This window comes from Sceloporus undulatus, chromosome 1 (assembly GCF_019175285.1).
Source record: "Sceloporus undulatus isolate JIND9_A2432 ecotype Alabama chromosome 1, SceUnd_v1.1, whole genome shotgun sequence".
NCBI lineage: Eukaryota > Metazoa > Chordata > Lepidosauria > Squamata > Phrynosomatidae > Sceloporus > Sceloporus undulatus.
The window spans coordinates 44,831,946-44,852,430 of NC_056522.1; the positions used below are offsets into that span (position 1 = coordinate 44,831,946).

The 20,485-nt window shown below is 40.8% G+C and overlaps 1 protein-coding gene across 7 annotated transcripts in view; it reads right to left on the bottom strand.

Annotated features, from left to right (window-relative positions):
* The window catches only part of TMEM63A (transmembrane protein 63A), a 59,399-nt gene extending 44,438 nt beyond the window's left edge, over positions 1 to 14,961 (bottom strand). The window contains exons 1-5 of one of the 7 annotated variants that reach the window (XM_042479978.1): positions 14,697 to 14,961; positions 9,041 to 9,238; positions 8,297 to 8,376; positions 1,786 to 1,849; positions 1,190 to 1,227 (exon numbers count right to left, since the gene is read on the bottom strand). In XM_042479978.1, coding sequence (XP_042335912.1) covers positions 1,190 to 1,227; positions 1,786 to 1,849; positions 8,297 to 8,376; positions 9,041 to 9,229 — 371 coding nt within the window. In that variant the 5' untranslated portion in view covers positions 9,230 to 9,238; positions 14,697 to 14,961. Of the gene's footprint in view, positions 1 to 1,167; positions 1,228 to 1,785; positions 1,850 to 2,195; positions 2,344 to 8,296; positions 8,377 to 9,040; positions 9,239 to 14,696 lie in introns of those variants that run through there. The other 6 variants (XM_042479960.1, XM_042479969.1, XM_042479951.1 and 3 more) reach the window with 6 other exon arrangements.
* Between the last annotated feature and the right edge of the window lie 5,524 nt (positions 14,962 to 20,485).

Below are 20,485 nucleotides of genomic sequence, written 5' to 3' on the forward strand. Positions count from 1 at the left end.
ATCCAAAGCCCAGGGTTGGAAAATTGGATCAAGGAGGAGAAGGCAGTGGGTTTAAGTGGGTACTCTTCTGCATCCAAAGCCCAGGGTTGGAAAATTGGATCAAGGAGGAGAAGGCAGTGGGTTTAAGTGGGATAGAGACACAAGACAGAAAAGGGGAAAAGAGAACGATCCCAGAGGCAAGAGGCTGCAAACCTAAGAGAGAGGAGAGAGTGAAAGCCGAATAAAGCAAGAGCAAGAGACGTCCAGGATAGAAAGGAGGACACAGTACAAAAGAGGAGAGGGCAGAAGTCTCCAGGGATAGAGATAAAGTGGAATACACACACACACACATATATCCAGGGTTTCCTATGTCTCCCCAGATTCCGTTTGGGAAAGAGAGAAGGAAAGGCTCTATTCCCCCCCCCCCCCCAGATTGCTGTGCATCCAGCCTTTCTCCGTCACAAATGGTGTTCAGTGGTTCTCCTCAAACAGAGGGGAGGTTGCAATCCACAGGGGGGGGAGTCTATGCGAATGGAAGAAAATGGCGCTGGCGATGCAGAAAGAGACCAAAGAAGGTGACACCCCCAGGCCAGCCCATCACGTTCCGCTCCTCCCATCCAGTTAACCCGATTTCAGAGGCTGATCGTTCCTATTCAAATACTACGATTCCTGTCCCGAATCAAGGGAAAATTGTAGGTTTGACCCTTCTATTTTTTTAACCCGCGTTAAATGACGATAACACGGATCAAATAAAAACCCGGGTTACGATTCGATTTTAAGTGGGAACGATTGCGGGTTACTCTAGAACTGTTCTAGAGTTAATTCGGTTTCCAATAGGAACGCCATTCCTTGGATTCGATTGGTAACCTGGCGTAAAGGCAAGTGAGAATCAGCCCTCAATTTTACAGTCCTGTGATTCAACTCACAACCTTGTGGCTGCAGTATGGGCATTTAACCACTGTACCGCCACAGCAGTCAACTATTTCTCTGTGAAGTAAAAATAATGTTCTAATCCTAATTGTATTTAATGTATAAGATTTATATCTCATTTTTAATTATAGTCTTCAAAATAGCTTACTAGAAGGTAATTAAAGTAACATGGAGTAATAATAAAGTTTTTAATTTTTATAATTCTTAAGACATAAAATAGTATTAACAAAAGTGAAGTGTGGATAATAGTACTCATACCACAGCTGCTCTGCATACTCACTGCATTCGAAAAGCAGACACCATCCAAGAACAAAAGCCCTAAAAATAAAAATTAGTATTTTGTAGTCACAGAATTGTATCAGGGAAATAATTAGCAGAGTTCTACTTGCAAAATGAGACAATCCCAACTCCTTGTTCCCGTTACAGCTACATACAGTCCCTAAAAATCTGCTCCTAATGTTGGAAGACTGCCTCGGGTGGCAGGGAGAGCACAATAGCCTACTTAAAAAGTTGGAGGCTGAACTGACAAGATGTCAGATGGCACCCTATACAGAAGCAGAAATATCTTTTTCTGAAAAGGACTCTGCCACTCTCCTTTTAAGGAACAGAACAATATAATAAGTCAAAATATATATTGATAATGTACTTTCCCAAAAGTGGTTCTTCAAAATATTTTCTCTTTTTTGCTTAATGTTAAGGTTCAGAGAAAAACACTGAGTCATGAGCAGTCTGTCTACAGAGGACTGGAAAACATACCATAAATGCAAAGAATCCTATAATGAGCACACTCCAGAGAATATTAGTGCATCAAATGCTAGCATTGTCTTACATATGTGAACTTATATGTAACAGGTTTTGTTCAAAAATGGTACTGACCTCATCAGGGTCCAGTTCATCAGGCATGGAGGAGGATTCTGATGATCTATGAAATCTGAATTCACTACAGGACAGAAATGAAAATAAAACCATGATTAGAATTCTATACTAAGAGCAGTGGCTAAACTTATTTAAATTGTAAAAGCATTTTTATAATAAAAAAGTAAGGGGGGGAGTAAGGAGATGGGGAGAAAAATGCTGCTATATGAAGTAGATACAACTAATGGGGCTAATAAAAAGCTATCTTAAGACTAAGGTGGGAAAGGAAGGAAGGCGCAAAGTAGGAAGCATATAAAATATATTAGAAGCAAAGCATAATTAAAATGCTACATAAGATAGGAGTAACATTCTGATCGGATTCATTTTGAGTAAATTGTTCATTCTCATACTTATGCACAAGATCCACTTACACTGCTTTTAAGAGTCCAAAGCAGTGGCTTTTCTAGATTCCATCTCATGATTATAAGGATCCAAGTCTTTCTGTCTAAAGACTACGAGGATGTATCCTAAGTTTTCTTTTCTTGCTCCACAAGAAATGAGCACACTGCCCACCCTGAACTACAAGAGAATAGGAACAAGGGCAAGAAAAATAAGAAACACAGAAAAAACAGGAAGGAAAAATAATTAAGGAGGAAAGAAGAAGGTGGAGGTTGGAAAAGTGACAAAACAGACAGCAAGAAAAAAACCCAAAGTGCCTTGAAATAAATAAGGAACAAAGTGGATATTTCCCTTTAAACAAATTATTTCCCTTTAATCAAATAATCTGCAGCTAAGACTATTTCCATATAGTGTGATACCTCCTCCCTGCCAAAAGCATAACCAAGGGGCTGAACCTCATATCCAAATTCTTATTGTTGCATTGAATGTACTCCCCATAACAAAAGTTTTTCTGTTCATGTAAAATACATTCAACATCATGTTTAAGGGTTATGGTATATACTGTACTAGGATACAAAAAGGCTCATCAACTGCATAGTCATTGCTAATAAGAATGAAGCCTTGTGCCTCTAGTCCTACCTAGTTTAAAGCCCTGCAGTCTGCTGGGTCTGGCTGAGGTTCTGTGAAACCCTGGCTACTAACAAGTCTTCACTGAAGCATATACAGTTGGCCCTCCGTTTTCACGGGGGATCCGTTCCGGAACCACCACCACCAACACCCCCCCACAAAAACAGAGGCTCATGCTTATTCAAGCCCCATAGGCTTGAATGGGGCATGCCCCTGTGTGCACAGCCCAGGAGCATGTGCCATTGTAAATAGCGGAGGTTGCCCCTCCAAGCATATTCAAGGCTGCAGATCTCAGATCCACAAGTTAAGAGGGCGACTGTATTGAGTTTTCAAGGATTAGTTCTCTTCAATAAATGGAAAACACTAATACAAAGGGCAACAAAGCCCAAAAAATACTAGGAATAGTATGAGACACTAGAGAACTGACTTACTCCATAGCTGCTGTTGTAACTGAGAAAAGAAATGCTGATGAAGTTACAAGGAGACAAAGAGTTATGAGTAAATGTTGTTGTTGTTGTTAATTGTTGTCAAGTTGATTTCAACTTATGGCAACCTTATGAATGAGTCACCCTGCTCAGGTCTTGCAAACTCAGAGCTGTGGCTTCCTTTTCCTACTGCCTTCTACCTTACCAAGAACTGTTGTCTTTTCTAGTGCGTTGTGTCTTCTCATATGTCCAAAGTACAATAGTCTCAATTTAGCCATCTTGGTTTCTAGAAAAAGTACAGGCTTAATTTGCTCCAGGACCCATTTATTTGTCTTTTTTAGAAATCTATGATATCCATAAAACGTTTCTCCAGCACCACATTTCAAATGAATTATTTTTTCTTTCTATCAGCTTTCTTCACTGATATATCTTTACTCTTTAGGATCTTGTTTAGTTTCTTTGTAGCTGCCTGTCCAAGTCCTCCTATTCTTCTTCTGATTTCGTGACTACAATCTTCATTCTAATTAAAGCCTGAGCCAAAGAATGGAAAATCTTGAACTATTTCAATACCTTCATCACCTGCTTTCAAGTTATGTAAATCATCTGTTGTCATTATTTTTGTTTTCTTAATGTTCAACTGTAAACTTACCTTTGCACTTTCTTCCCTGACCTTCTTCAGTAAATGTTCCAAGTCTTTGCTATTTTTTGCTATTAGTATGTCATCTTCATATCTTAAATTGCTGGTGTTCTTTCCTCCAATTTTCATGCCTCCTTCCTCCAAGTCGAATCTTGCTTTACATATGATATGTTCAACATTTTTCATAATTTACACAATCAAAGGCTTTGCTGTAATCTATAAAGCACAGCTGACTTTTCTTCTGAAATTCTTTTGTGCAATTAAAACCATTACCCAACATATGTTTGCAATATGATCTCAAGTGCCTCTTCCCTTCCTGAAACCAGGTTGAACGCCTGGCATTTCTTGCTCTATATAATGATTCTTCAAATGATTCTCCCTTGAATGAATCCACCATCTTATCTCTTTTATATGTGCTCTACATGAGGCTACCCTTGTACCAAATTCAGAAGTTCAATTGGTTCAAAATACGGCAGCCAGGCTGGTCTGAGTATATAATACCTGGGCTAAAATCTCTTCACTGGCTGCCGATCAGCTTCTGGGCGCAGTAGAGTGTGCCCGCGCCATATGCGGGCACGCGCATATGCGGCCTTGAGCATATGTGCTCAAGCTGTGGGGTGCGGGGGTGCGCGGGGCGGCGCGTCCCATTCAATTGAATGGGCGCGCGCGCCCGTTGCGCCCCGCGCGCGCCCGCACCGCCGCGCATGAGCCCCATTGTTTCCAATGGGGCTCAAGCATAGGCAGAATTCGCCTTACGCGGAGGGATCCGGAACGGATCCCCCGCGTAAGGCGAGGACGGACTGTACAAGGTGTTGGTTATTACCTTTAAAGCCCTACATGGCTTGAGCCCAAGTTACTTCCCTACACAATCTGCCCTGCACTCTCAGGACAGCTGGGAAGTATTTACTAGAATACCATAAGACCAGGTTAATAACAACTTCTCACAGAGCGTTCACTGCTATGGCCCCTAAACTGTGGAATACCCTGCTGGAGGAGATCCATCTTATTACCACCTTAGATGCCTTTAAGAAGGCACTTAAGACGGATCTCTTCCGGCGGGCTTACCCACCCGACCTTATATAGGAGATCATTAAAATGAAATGTTCCACTTTGGACTATGACTGTATGATTTTGGATGATTGGACGATGGTTTAGCTATTTTATTGCACTAATGTTAGTATTTTATTAACTATATTTTTATATTTTTATACTGTATTGTACTATTTTATTGATGTAATCCTGCCTCGATCCGCAGGGAAAGGTAGGAAATATTTTTAAATAATAATAATAATAATAATAATAATAATAATAATGCATATATTATATCACAAGCCCTCAGTGTATTGTTTCCATTGACTTATTTGTACTTGGTCATGTAATATGTTCCACTGCTGCCTGTATAGCATCCCCATTTTTAGTTTCATTTCTCAGACCATGTGGTCTTTTGTTCTTCCTTTTCGGTTGTAGTCTTCTATTTATCTGATTATAGTAGTTTTTCTTTTCTCCCTGAACACAAATCACTAAACACTTGCATTCAGGGTTCTAATTCTATTTCTGTTCACCTTCTCCTTTTGCTTCTTGTCTGTCCTTTTTCATCTGTCATCCAATGAGACTTCTCTTTCTTTTTTGGTTGCAGATAGTATCTTTTTGCATTCTTCCCCAACAATGTCCCTGGCTTCAGTCCAGATTTCTTCTGCCAGTCAATTAGATTTAATAATACAAAATCTATTTTTACATTATCTTTAAATTCTATGGGACTGCTCTTCAGGTTTTACTTTGGCACAACAGTTACTTTAGGGTTTTTCTTTAGCTTTATTCTAATTTTTATATTAGCAGTTACTGGTCTGTGCCACAATCTGCTTCTGATCCTGTTTTTGCAGAATGAATGGCCCTCCTCCATCTTATGCTTCCAAATACTGTATTTAGTTTATCTGATTTCTGTATTGGCCACTAGATGATGTCCATGTCTACAGTCACCTCTTTGGTCACTTGAAGAACATGTTTGCAATTACAGTGGTACCCCGGGATACGAAAGCACCGCCTTACGAAATTCCCGGGATACGAAAAAATCCCATAGGAAAAAACTGTTCCGGGTTACGTTTTTTTTTTTTTTCGGCTTACGAAAAATTTTTTTGGTGCTTTTCGGCGCTTTTTCGCACGAAATCGCGGCTTTTAGCGCTAGCGACTATGGCTTTTTCGGGTTACGAAAAAAATCGGGTTACGAACGCCGCGGCGGAACGAATTAATTTCATAACCCGAGGCACCACTGTAAAAACATTTAGCCTTGCAAAATTCAATCAGCTGCTCTCTTTCTTCATTTCCTGGTCCTAGGCCAAATTTTCCTACAAATCTTTGATTCTGCTCTGTTTCCTACTTTTGCATTTCAATCACCAATGATTAACAATTCTTGTTTTGGTGTGTGGTGAACTTCTTCCTGGACTCCATAGAATCTTTCAATTTAAGGCACCCTGGATCTGGAGCATAAAACTTGGATTATGGCTATAGTGATAAGTTTTCCCTGGTATCTTATTGATATGATTCAGTCACACTTTGCATTATATCCTTTGACTGCTTTTGCCAAATCTCTCCTCACTATTAATGCGATTTGATTTCTTCTTAGATTTTTATTTTCTGGCTAAAACTCTTTATAATTATCTAACTCTAAATGTCCCATTACCGTCCAGTTTAGCTCACTCATCCCAAGTATTGCAATTTTTATATATTCCATTTCTTGTTTTACTATCTAGCTTCCTGATTCATGCTTCTTACATTTCACATTCCTGTAATATGTTTTGTGCAGATTCTGACTTTTCTTTCACCTCTAAATATGTCAAAAACTGAACATCTTTTCAGCCTGACTCCAGTTGCATCATTAGTCACAGTGCTATTTATATCTTTCCTCGATTGTACCCCAGTAGCTCATTGAGTCTCAACTTCTGGCCCTATCTCTGGTTCTATTTTGGATTGTCTCATGGTACAAGACATTCAAAAGGTGTTTGTTGTATTTTTTTTCATGTTCTAACAAATGTTAGCTATGCTGCCATTGTTGTCATTCTCTCTCTGTCATTCTCTCTCTCTTTCTCTCACACATACAACTATTGCTGCTGCCCAGCAACTCTTTGGCCCATTTTGTCTGGCTCGTCAGCAAAAGCCTGTCTGGCCTGGGAGACCCTAGCAGTAATAGCAGTACACCCTCTTGCCTCACAGGTGCACACAATCCCACCACTACAGAAAAATAGTGTCATGGGCCTGATACAGACAGGCCAAAATAAAGCTGGTTCGTGTCACTTTGGAGGTATGCTGTTTAAATGATGCATGCCTCCTAAGAGTCCAGAAGCCACACCAAAGCCATGCTCTAGTCCTAAGGACTAGAGTGCAGCTTTGGTGCAGCTTCCAGACTCTTAGGACGCATGCATCATTGAAACACCATACCTCCAAAGTGACCCGAAGCAGCTTTATTTTGGCAGTCTGTATAGGGCCATGGTGAGAATGAGTAAATTAGTATTTTTCCCCTTAACAGAATTGGATGGTACATTGGATCACGTTTTACAACTTGATAGCAAATTCTCTCAAAGAAATTCCACAGTTATCCCAAACTAGGTAGGTACTGGTAGGTTGATATTAATCCTGAGATATGATGGCCCTTTAGCCCGAATAAGAACTGACAATAAACTATATTATAGGCACATCAGTTACCATTAAATATTTTTGCTGTCCAAAAAAACAGTCCAAATATATTTAGAAGAATCCTTCTTATCCCCTAGTCCCCAGATCAGCAAAATAAAGTTTATAAAACAAGTCTAATATACATAAATGTCTGTTTATTACTCAGTAAACTCTAGTTATTTGAAGATTTGATGTATGTCATGATGTATGAATTCTGGTCTCCCAGAGTGCTTAAACAACTACACTACACTGATTTTCAATAGCTCATTTGTTAAGTTATTGAAAATACCCCCATAAAATACATGGGTAACTATAAAGGAGCGTTATTGTGGTTATTTTGCCTGAGGCATTTCCTATCTATTGACTTCTCTCAGAGTAATGAAATATATGGTGCTAAATGCATAATTAGGAATCAGTGTGTTTTTTTTAAAAAAATTAGTAACATATATGGATTTTTATATGGACCAGCATGTGGGGAGGACATTTTTCTCTGCTGCTGCCAGCCCTACCAAATGTAGCATGAAACCACTTTAATTTAAAAAACAAGAGCAGAAAATATCAACTTGATTCTTTAAGAGAACTGATATCTTTTATGGCCTGCAGTAACTTCCTTATTTGGTATACAGATTCACTAGTTTTCTGAGTATCATGTACTGATCATATCAAATAATGATCTTCCAACCAGCATGATACTGCTAGTTGTATGGCCATATATCCTGCAGAGTCTGCTATAATGCTGGGTTACAATGTTTGATATTCAATTTTAATATATCTTTACCTGTCAGATTCTGATACTAGTGCGATGCGACCATAATCCCAGAATCTTTTTCTTATAAAGGAAAACATCAACATTAACATCTAGGGAAGAAAACAAAAAGAGCAACATAAGACATCATGAGATTTTTAAAATTATTATTTTAGGTTAAGTTGTTTTCAGACCAGCCAGTATCAAATAAGAGATCCAGGTGCAAATTTGTGCTTGACATAAGCTTTTGGATTTCTGTGACCTATCATCAGAAAGCAGTCTAGACCACTGATACTGGCATTGGCCTTTCTTTACTAAAAAGCTAAAACATGTGCTACAACAGGAGAGAGAAAAAATGTAGGTGATATTAGCATTATGTTTTCAAAAAAAAAAAAAACCCAAAACTTTCAAATAGATGTTAATCCTTTCATACTGCTCTAAAATTTGGCAGGCATTACATTATGATGTTCACAGCTTCAAGAAAATTAAAAGGGACTGTTTTGTTTCAGAGCTTCACATCCTGTTATCCAAAGGCTACAGAATTATTTATAGCATCTTATCTATCATTCTTTAGTCACAACATTCTAGCCTCTTCAGTTTGGTTTGTCTGAAGGGAATGGTGTTTCATCTCTTCCCCACAAAAGCTCTACCTTAGCATAGAAATGTGCCTTGTGTTTTAATTAATACTCATTCAGATCTCCATCTGGGAACTAGGGAATTCTGGAAAGGATAAAAATTGCCAAACAATCACAGTGGTGTTTTTTTTAAAGAACATACCAAAAAGCAAGTTACATCAAGCAGCAGAACAGTAGGGACTCCCCCAAAAGTTACACCTTGAAGCACAGTACTTCCATCTGCAGTGTGGTAGCAGTAGGTACTATTTGAAGAGCCCCGTCCTCTAGTTCTATTCAAGAAGTAAACCAGACGCGAATGTCCAACATCCAGAGACACAAGTGGATGAATCATGTTGTTTCACTTAGAAAAGGAAATATGATAGATCAGTTACACTGAGAAGGAAAATGTTTCATTCATTCAGCTAAAGTATACACAGAGAATCAGAAAAAAATATCTCAAGCAAAAGCAACATTTTTTAAGATCAGCCCTTACTTAAGAACTGGGGCGGGTTATAAACCGCCATAAAGTACGCACTCTGCGTGTACTAGGGTTAGGAAGGGCCGTATTAGAGTTAGGAAGGTTCTTACCTTCCTGACAGCCGTTCCTCCCAGTACGTGTGGAGTGCGGACTTTATAGCGGCGCCCATCCACATGGGTGCCGCCATTTTGACGTCTTGGACGCTGTGCGTCCAGACGTGTCGCGGCGGAAGTGATGCCGCGAGGGCGCACTCCGCCCCTCGCGGCGCCACTTCCACATTCCAAAAAGGAGCCCCATTTCGGCACTCCTTTTTCGCTGCGCGGGGAAGCCTCGTGGTCTGGCCGCTGGGGCTTCCCTACGCAGTGAATGGCGGCGGTGGGAAAACGGCCCCTTGAGGGCCATTTGTAACCCGCCTGGGTCAACAGTCTAAATAAACCAAAATAAAACTTTGTCACCTGTAACATATATTTTGGTACAAGACTCCAATCCCAGTGTCCTAAACAATCTAAGGCGAAATCCTGAAGTAATTAACTTAACATTAAGATTGGAAAAAGGCAACAATAGAAGAAAGTACAGGAATTCTTTTTATATTGAAGAATTTGATGTTTTTAAGATATCTAACCATACAAGGTTAGCTGCACGGGCTAGTAATTTTCCATCAGCTGAATTTCTGGAACAGTATAATACTCCAGTGGGCCCTCCACATTAGTTGGGATTAGGGATGCAAAACCCCAGTGAAAGTGGAAAACCCACATAAATAAACCATATAAATAAATAAATAAATAAACACAAATAATTTTTAAAAAATAACTTCAGAGAATACCTCCTAGGAGTCTCTATGTCCTCCAGTGAAGGTGATGACAGAACTGCACTCGAGGACCTATAAATACCTACAGAAGTGTTATCTCTAGGAATCTCTAATTTCTCCAGTGCAAGTTCCGGCAAAAGTTGACCATAGAGTTATACTGGAGGACCTATAGATTCTCAGAGAGAACATATTAATCAAATCCATAAATAAATCCATAAATCCTGCCAAAGTTAAAGCTGCAAATGTGGATGGTTGATTGTACTACTTTCTTTTTTTTCTTTTGGCAAATACGCCATTATAGTACAGCATCTTCTAGCCCCAGTTTGGTTATTGGAAGGCAGAGATGTTCTTGCTTCTAGTTTATTGAACTAAGAAGCAGAGAGCAGCACTTAGATCAGTAGAAAAATAGACCAGAGTCAATACCACAGCCGGGGGCCCAGCCTTACACATATTATCAAATTCTGAAATCTGTGCTAGTATGCGGCCACATAGTTTAGAGCAGGGGCCCAACCTTTTTGACTCAAGGAGCCCTTTTAAGAATCAACTTCTATGGCAGAGCCCCTAAGAGGTCTTACAAATTAATAGTGTTTCGGAGTAGTGTTATGGAGGAGAGGTTAGGCTTAACTGTTTTAAACATTCTGTTATTATTATTATTAACAAACACTGTTATTTCCTGACCTGCCTGTCAGGTTAAAAGAGTGAAAAACAAAGAGTTCATGAGTAATTTTTCTCTGTTCCTAAATGTTAGGCATCTCTGGTTTGTGTGTGTGTGTGTGTGTGTTCTGTGCCTTCAAGTAATTTTCAACTTATAGTGACCCTAAGGCAAACCTATTATGGAGTTTTCTTGGCCAGACTTGTTCAGAGGTTTGCCACTGCCTTACCCTGAGGCTGAGAGCATGTGACTTTCCAAAGGTCACCTGGTCTCCAGTCATAGTGTCAAACCACTACACCACGCTGGCTTTAAAATCCAAATGTTCTAAAATCCATTGTATATATTGTGGTGACATCTTTATTAGGTTAGCCAGAAGGCACAAAAATCATTACACTAGCTTTCAGAGCAAACAAGGCTTTATAGAGATAAAAATGAATGATGAAAATGTATCATTTATTTAGTCAGACAGAAAAGTCTGAACATTACAAATACTTAAGAAAAATATGAAGTAATTGTCACTCAAGTAAACTGTTACATTTATGATTGTTGATATATTTATGATACCTCAACCTTTGGTGTGACTCTTCCTATACTGATGATTCCAAACTCAGTGTATACAATAAAGCACATCATTACAATGGCAACCACGCAGTGGTGCACGCTCCTATCAAATCCTATCCTACTGGCTGGATTCTCAGACAGAGGTAAAGTTCCAATGGTAAAACCAAACAACTTGATGGGTCCACTATTTAGAACAGTGATTTCCAAATATTGTCAAGTGCAATTCCCATAATTCCTAACCACTAGTTCTGCTGGCCAGGGCTTCCAGAAGTTGAAGCTCAACAACATCTGAGCACTAAATTTGGGAACCACTGGTTTAGAAGATGACATTTCCCACACTGTGGATTCATGCTAGACACAAAATGTGACACTATAACCACTCTTCAAACAGCAGAATTTGTTTTCATCATGTAATATATACTTAAAATAAGGAGTGAACAAGAAAGGTACATTTCAAACTTAATCTAACCATCGCATTACAATTCCACAAAATAAAAAATACAGAAAAAAATAAAGATGTAGTCGTGTTAGTCTGTAGAATGAGTATGTAGAGGGATCTTGTAGCACCTTTGAGACTGAAATAAAAAAGTTGGCAGCATGAGCATTCCTAGACTTCAGTCTATTTTCTCACTACTCAATGCATCTGAGGAAGCAGAGTGAAGTCTAGGAAAGCTCATGTTGCCAACTTCTTTATTTCAGTTAGTCTCAAAGGTGCTACAAGATCTCTCTACATAAAGCATAAATAATAGTCTTCAAATTCTGAAATTCTATTTGCCTTCAAAGGCTGTTTGTGGAACTTCTAAGCCCAGCAGAGGGCAGAAGACAGCCAGATGCATCGCCAGTTGCTGACTGTTATAAAAAAGTGATGTGTAATTACCTGTCTTACTCAACCTGTTTTCAAAGAAAGGCAGAATAAGGAACTTGATGTGCTTACAAATGACAGCTCACAACCCAAAATTTTCCTTATGGGTGTGACCATGGACAAGTCACATGCTCTCAGCCTCAGGGGAAGGCAATGGCAAACTTCCTCTGAACAAATGTTAGAATCACAGAGTTGGAAGAGACCCAAGGGCCATCCAGTCCAACCTTGTGCCATGCAGGAATACACAAAGCACCCCACAGCAGATGGCCATTCAGCCTCTGTTTAAAAACCTCCAAGAGAGTGTGTTCCACTGTTGAACAGCCCTTACTGTCAGGAAGTTCCTCCTAATGTTGAGGTGGAATCTCTTTTCCTATAGTTCATATCCACTGTTCTGTGTCCTAGTCTCTAGAGCAGCAGAAAGCAAGCTAGCTCCCCTTCAAATATTTAAACAGGACTACTCTATCACCTCCTAATCTTCTCTTCTCCAGGCTAAACATACCCAGCTCCCTAAGTCTATCCTCATAATGCATGGTTTCCAAACCCTTCACCATTTTGTTTGCCCTTTCTTGCCAAGAAAACCCTTGATAGATTTGCCTCAGGGTCTCCATAAGTCAGAAATGACTTGAAGGCACACCCAACTAACGAAAGTACTGTACTTGCCTTGAGAGGAAGCACAGAAAACCGACAGAGCAAAGCTTTAAACAGAAGAGCAGGTGTGGGGTCTATGCCAACATATGTTACAGCGGAGATTATGGGCCTCCTTAGAGAAAAATGTTGCAGTTGTCATTTCCTTAACAGACACTCTGTGCTTGAAAGAGCAACACAGCATGGAAAAATTAAACAGACAGTGGCAGGAAAGCTGTGGGGTTTCTGCCACTTTGTACAGCTGTCAGGACTGGGGAAGAGTTGGGAACAGGCCTTAAAAAGGGAAGCTGCCAAATACAAAGTGGGTTTAAATAACTCTATGGCTCTAGAGATCAGGGTTCGAGCATAAAAGCCCACTGAGTGACCTTGGCTGAGTCACACTCTCTCAGCCTCAGAGGAGGGCACTGGCAAGGCCCAGCTGAAAAAAGCTGCCAAGAAAACCCCGTCAGGGACGTAGCCAAGGGGGGGGGAGTTCTTGGGGTCCAGAACCCCCCTTCCATTAGAAAAATGAATGGTGTGTGCTGCTGCGCCGCCGCACCCAAGCCCCATTATAATGGTGGCACTTAGTCTGGACCCCCCCCCTTCCTAAAATCCTGGCTACATCCCTGACCCTGTGATAGGTACGTCACCATAAGTCAAAAATGGCTGTGTCTGTACTGCAGAAATAATCCAGTTTGATACTGCTTTAACCGCCATCACTCAAGGTTATGGCATTCTGAGAATTGTAGTTTGTTGTGGCACCACAGCTAACTGCCATGGCTCAAGGCTATGGGAATTGTAGTTTGTTGAGACACCAGAGGATACTATTAATACTAATTCCACTAATAATGACTGCCATGCCTCAAGGCTATGGCATCCTGGGAATTGTAGTTTCTTGCAGCACCAGAGCATAATGCTAATACACTCGCCCCTCCACATTCGCTGGGGTCAGGGACACAGGACCCCTGTGTCTGTGGGGAAACCATACATAACAAAAACACTATGTTTTTACCAGAGAGAACACCTCTCTAGGAATCTCTAGGTCCTCCAGTGCAACTCTGTGGTGAACATCTGCCAGACATTGACCATAGAATTGTGCTGGAGGAGCTGCAAATGCCTAGTGGAGCATTCTCTCTAGGGATCTCTAGGTCCTCCAGTGCGACTTTTGGTTAAAGTTGACCATAGAGTTGCACTGGAGGACCTACACATTCCTAGAGAGAACATATCAATAAAATCCACTAATAATCAAAGCCGCAAAAGTCAAAGCCGCAAATGTGGGGGGATGGGTGCATTAATAAGGCTATGGCATCTAGAGAATTGTGGTTTGTTGCGGCACCAGAGCATAAGACTAACCCTAATAATAATAACAGCTGCCAGGGCTCAAGGCTATGGCATCCTGGGAACTGTAGTTTATTGTGGCACCAGAGCACAATACAGTACTAGTACTGTACTAATATTAATAACAACTGCCCTGGTTCAAAAGACTATGGCACCCTGGGAAGTGTAGTTAGTTGTGGCACCAGACCCTTTCTGGGACTTGTAGTTCTGTGAGCAGTTCCACTTCCTCCTCTCAAGAGAGCTCTGGTGCCACCACACACTACAGTTCCCAGAATGCCACATCCTCGAGCCCTGGCGCCCCCACCACAAACTCCAACTCCCAGAATCCCGTAGCCTTGAGCCAGAAAGAGAGTTAAAGCGGTGCCAAACCGGGTTATTTCTAGGGTGTGGATGCAGCCAGTAACAAGAACCACCACCATAATAAGCCTTGTTAAAAGAAAGGCAGGCGACCCAAACCCAAGCCAAGCAGAAGTCCTCTGAAGGGGGCACCGTTCACCTTGCAGGGTCCTCCTTCTCCTGGCGAGGAAAGGAGAGGCATCTCCTCCTCTCAGAGAGAAAATGGAGGCCGCAGGGGTCAGAGAGGAGGGGAGGCCCTGCTTCTCCTTCCTCTTTGCTCTAATTGAATACAGAGCAGGAAACAGCGGAGGGCTGGCTGCGCTGGAGCCGCCCCGCTGGCTCTTTCCCAGCCCTGAGGGGGGCAAGGCGGCTTCGCTTCTTCCCTGTGGCCGGCTCAGGGGAAGGGAGGAAGGAGGGCCGGCTCTCCCACTCCAGCCCTGACTGGGCTAGGCCTCTTCCTCACTATATAAAGTGAATAAACACAGCCACCACACCTGGCTTCTGACTGCGCCTGCCTGGTCAGGCCTTGGCCTAAAAGTTTTCCAGAGCACTGGTTATTCCCAGACTCTGGGCCTCCAGGGTTTGGGGGGGGGTTTGGACTTCATCTCCCAGAAGCCTCAGCCATCTTGGCCAATGATCAAGGATTCTGGGAGATGGAATTCAAAAAAATCTTGAAGGAACAAAGGTTGGGAAACACTAGAGCAGTGATTGTTCCCAAACTCTGGGCCTCCAGGGGGTTTTTGGACTTCAGTTCCCAGAAGCCCCAGGCAGCTTGGCCAACAATCAGGGATTCTGGGAGGCGATGTCCAAAACATCTTTAGTGATTCCTAAACTCTAGTCCTCTTTGGGAGGGGGGGTTGGACTTCTTCTCCCAGAAGCCTCAGCCACCTTGGCCAAGGGTCTGGGATTCTGGGAACTGAAGTCCAACATCCCTTGAAGAGCACAGTTTGGAGACCACTGCAAGCTGTTTACAATGTGTCGGCTAATTGCCCCCAACAAGCTGGGTACTCATTTTAGCAACCTACGGAAAGATGCCAGGCTGAGTCATTAGTTAAGTCCATCCGATTAACTGGACTAGAATCTACAAAAGCTCATGCTAGAAATGTATTTCTCTCAAGTCTCAACGATGCTCCAGGATTCATTTATATCTTTATACTGTATGCCGATACAGACTAACACAGCATGTCTATGAAAATTAATACATTGTAATATATCCACCCCAAAAAGAGTGACTACTGAACACGGCCACATCATATGTGAAAAGGAAGCATTATTTGCATTACATCTCCAACGTTTAGTTGAAACAGATATATATTCTTTTTGAAAGGGCATAACAGTGTCCTGAAACATCAATTTTTGCTGGCTCAAATGTACATTTAGTTCTAAAGAGATTTTAAATATTGAAGCTAGGACATTTTTCCATTGGTTAAGTTGCACAGGACAATGTAACTCTTTGTTCCACTCAATTCTAACTTCATTAACATCAAATTTAATGCTTCACAGCAAATATTTATAAGCTATACTTGTTGGTTTCTCTGGAGATATGATTAACAGAGCATTCAGAGCTGATGGTCCATCTATAGAAACCCCAAAGTGTTGTACAGGTATTTATTAATATAGCCATAGAGCTCCTGCAGGTAGCTGATTAAGGCTATATCCACACTGCAGAAATAATTCAGTTTGACATCACTTTAACTACCATGGCTCAGTGTTATGTAATTCTGGGGACTGTAGTTTGTTGTGGTGGCAAAACTTTCTGGCAGAGAAGGCTAAATGTCTCACAAAACCACAAATCCCAGAATTCCTTAGCATTAAGTCATGGCAGTTAAAGTGGTGTCAAACTGGATTATTTCTACAGTGCGGATGCTGTCTAAGTAGACTTTAATATTGAAAAAGGGTAAAAATTCTGGAGCAGTCAGTTAATTCAAAGTATAAATCCTACAGCCAATCTATTTCTTGCATAAAGAGGGTTGTCTCAAAATCTTCAAATTAAGGTTATCCCATATAGTGTATTCTAAAGTGCAGTATAAACCATATACAGTGGGCCCTTCACATTTACTGGTGTTAGGGGCAAGCAATGTAGACAAAGTTAATGTTTTGGGTAATATTCTAAGGAATCAATATCCACAAATACCTTTTTCCCTCTAGGCATCAGTGAAGCTGCCAATTGGTGAACAAACCAGAATAGTATTACCCTGAACAGGCATAACCTCAGACTAAACCAATTAACAGAATAGCTAGAAAGGCCTCCAGAGCTATTAAATAATTTTATCAACTCTAGCAAGGAAGATTTTGGCCTGGAGGTAAACAACAAAATAAACAACAAAGAGCATCTGCATACTGAACTGCCTTTCTGTCTGTATTTTCTAGCAGAAATTGCTAAAATAAAAAGTTGGTTTGTAGTTTGCACACGCACTCATTGAATGGTAGAAAACATACTGAAATGTGTTGGTTCTCAGACATTTTTGTTGATATCAAAAGATTTTTGAGTCAAGCTCTTTTTCAACTTCTGTATATGTGAAGTTTTAAATTCTGATACTGTATTCCCAAACCAGGGAAAGATGTATAGATTGCTCTCTAACGTCCAAGTAAATGAAGTGTTCAAGTGACTGAATCTGCATGTGTGACTCCCTTCATCTGTAGTTTAGATTATGGATCTAATTCCAGATAAACCTCATTTTTTAATTCAACCAGCAGGATTTTCCGCTTCCCTAAGGACCATACATATCCTTAGAATTTGGGGCAGCAGGAGGTGTGAGGTGTTACCTCTTACATAACCCCTCTTGTTGCAGCATTTCTACTACAGACATTTTCCTGAGTGGTGAAAGTAAAACAGAGCCTAGATTAGCTGCTAACTGCTTCCTTTTTGAAACTTTAATTAATAGATCTAATTCAGATTTTTAACAGCTCTTCTTTGCTTTTTGTTATTTTTTCCTCTTTTCACACGCTATGCTTTTAAAATGTAAAGCTGTTGTGAGAACACAAGGCAGTGTAAAAGTGTAATAAATAAATACATTAAACTGGTGCAGATAAGTGAGAATATGGAAAATGTGTTTGCAAATACAAACATAATACAGTATTAGTATAGCTTTCAGAAGGTGTAATAGCCTCTGACACACTGTAAATAGATGCTCAGTGAAAACAAAATCTTAACTTTCCTTTATTATTTGAAGCAGGAATGAGCAAAATGTAGCCTTCCAATCTGCCCATAGTATGATCTTCCCCCTTTCTTAGAGGGGAAAACAATTGAATTTGTTTATTTAAAAATTATTTAAATCTATGTACGTGCTACAGAAATACAGTCCTCAACAGGTAAACAAGTAAAAGGGACCCTTGGTCTGTGATGTCTCTACACTAATGCACAGAGCATGGGAAATAAGCAAGATGAACTCGAACTAGTACAACAAAGCAAATATGATATAATAGGCCTCACTGAAACCTGGTGGGATGAGTCTCATAATTGGAATGTAGAAATAGAGGGGTATAACCTTTTTAAGAGAAATAGGCCAAACATGAAAGGAGAATAGCACTATATGTCAAGGACAATTACACCAGTGAAGAGATCCAGGACATCAGTCATGGAAGCCAGGTGGAGAGCATCTGGATAAAAATTAAAGGAGAGGGAAACAACAAGGATGTTATGGTAAGAGTCTACTACAGACCCCTCAGTCAGATGGAGGAATTGGATGATGCCTTTCTAGAACAGATGACCACACAGTCAGAAAGGAGAGATGTAGTAGTGATGGGTGACTTCAACTATCCTGATATTTGCTGGAATTCAAACAGCCAAATCCTCAAGGTCTAGGAAATTCCTCACCTGCCTTGGAGACAGTTTCATTGTCCAAAAGGTGGAAGAGGCAACAAGGGGGTCAGCTATTTTGGATCTGATCCTAACCAACAAGGATGACCTGGTTAATGGGGTGCAAGTGATGGGATCATTAGGTGGAAGTGACCATGTTCTCCTGGAGTTTGTTATACAATGGAAAGGAGAAGCCAGGCATAGTCAGACACACATGCTAGACTTGAGTAAAGCGGATTTCAGTAAATTTAGAGAAATATTGAGAGTGATCCCATTTTCAGAAATACTAAAAGAGAAGGGAGTTCAGGACGGATGGGACTTTCTCAAAAGGCACTGAAGGCACAATTTCAATCAATTCCAGTGAGAAAGAAAAATGGGAGGTGTCTCAAGAAACCAGGATGGATGACTAAGGAACTTTCAACTGAGCTAAGTTTTAAATAGAACATGTATAAGAAATGGAAAAAGGGGGAAATCACAAAAAAGGAATTCAAACAAAGAGCAAGCACATGTAGGGGTAAAGTCAGAAAAGCTAAAGCGCAGAATGAACTCAGGCTTGCTAGAGAGGTTAAGAACAATAAAAAGGGCTTTTTTGGATATGTCTGCAGCAAAAGGAAGAAGAAGGAAATGGTAGGGCCACTGCGTGGAGAAGATGGCAAAATGTTAACAGAGGACAGAGAAAAGGCAGAATTACTCAACACCTTCTTTGCCTCAGTCTTCTCAGAAAAGGCAAAGGGTGCTCAACCTGAGGATAATGGAGCAGAAGACAGAATAGGGGAAATTCAGCACTGAATAAATAAAGAGATAGTACAGGAATACCTTGTTAATCTAAATTAATTTAAGTCTCCAGGACCAGATGAACTCCATCCAAGGGTATTAAAAGAACTGGCAAATGTAATATTGGAGCCATTAGCAATAATCTTTGAAAACTCCTGGAGAACAGGAGAAATCCCAGCAGACTGGAGGTGGGCAAACGTTGTCCCCATCTTCCAAAAGGGGAAAAAAGAGGATCCCAACAATTATCGTCCAGTTAGTCTGACATCAGTACTAGGAAAGATTCTGGAGCAGATCATTAAACAGAGAGTCTGTGAACATTTAGAAGGCAACTCCACAAGTCATGCCAGACAAATCTAATCTCTTTCTCTGATAAAATTACCAGCTTGGTAGATGAAGGGAATGCTGTAGATATAGTATACCTTGATTTCAGTAGGGAGTTTGACAGGGTTCCCCATGACATTCTTGCAAACAAGCTTGTAAAATGTGGGCTTGACAAAGTAACTGTTGCATGGATTTGTAATTGGTTGACCGGCCGAACCCAAAGGGTGATCAACAATGGCTCTTTTTCATCCTGGAGAGAAGTGACCAGTGGAGTCCCACAGGCCTCTGTCCTGGGCCCAGTGCTATTCAACATCTTTATCAATGACTTGGATGACAAAATTGGGGGCATACTCATCAAATTTTCAGATGACACCAAATTAGGAGGAATCGCTAATACTCCAGAGGACAGAATCAAAATTCAAAATGACCTGAATAGACTAGAAACCTGGGCCAAAGCTAACAGAATGAATTTCAACACGGAGAAATGTAAGGTACTGCACTTAGGGCAGAAAAATGAAATGCACAGATATAGGATGGGGGACACCTGGCTTAAGGAGACAACATGTGAAAGGGATCTAGGAGTCCAAGTAGACCACATGTTGAATATGAGTCAACAGTGTGAAGCGGCAGCTAAAAAGGCCAATGCAATTTTAGGCTGCATCAATAAAAGTATAATGTCTAGATCAAGAGAAGTAATAGTGCCACTCTATTCTGCTTTGGTCAGGCCCCACCTGGAATATTGTGTTCAGTTCTGGGCACTACAATTAAAAAAGGACATTGAGAAACTGGATCATGTCCAAAGGAGGGCAACTAAAATGGTGAAGGATCTGGAAACTATGTCCTATGAGGAACGACTTAGGGAGCTGGGGATGTTTAGCCTGGAGAAGAGAAGGTTAAGAGGTGATATGAAAGCCCTGTTTAAATATTTGAAGGCATGTCATACTGAGGAGGGAGGAAGCTTGTTTTCTGCTGCTCCAGAGAACAGGACCCGGAACAATGGATGCAAACTACAGGAAAAGAGTTTTCACTTCAACATTAGGAGGAACTTCCTGACA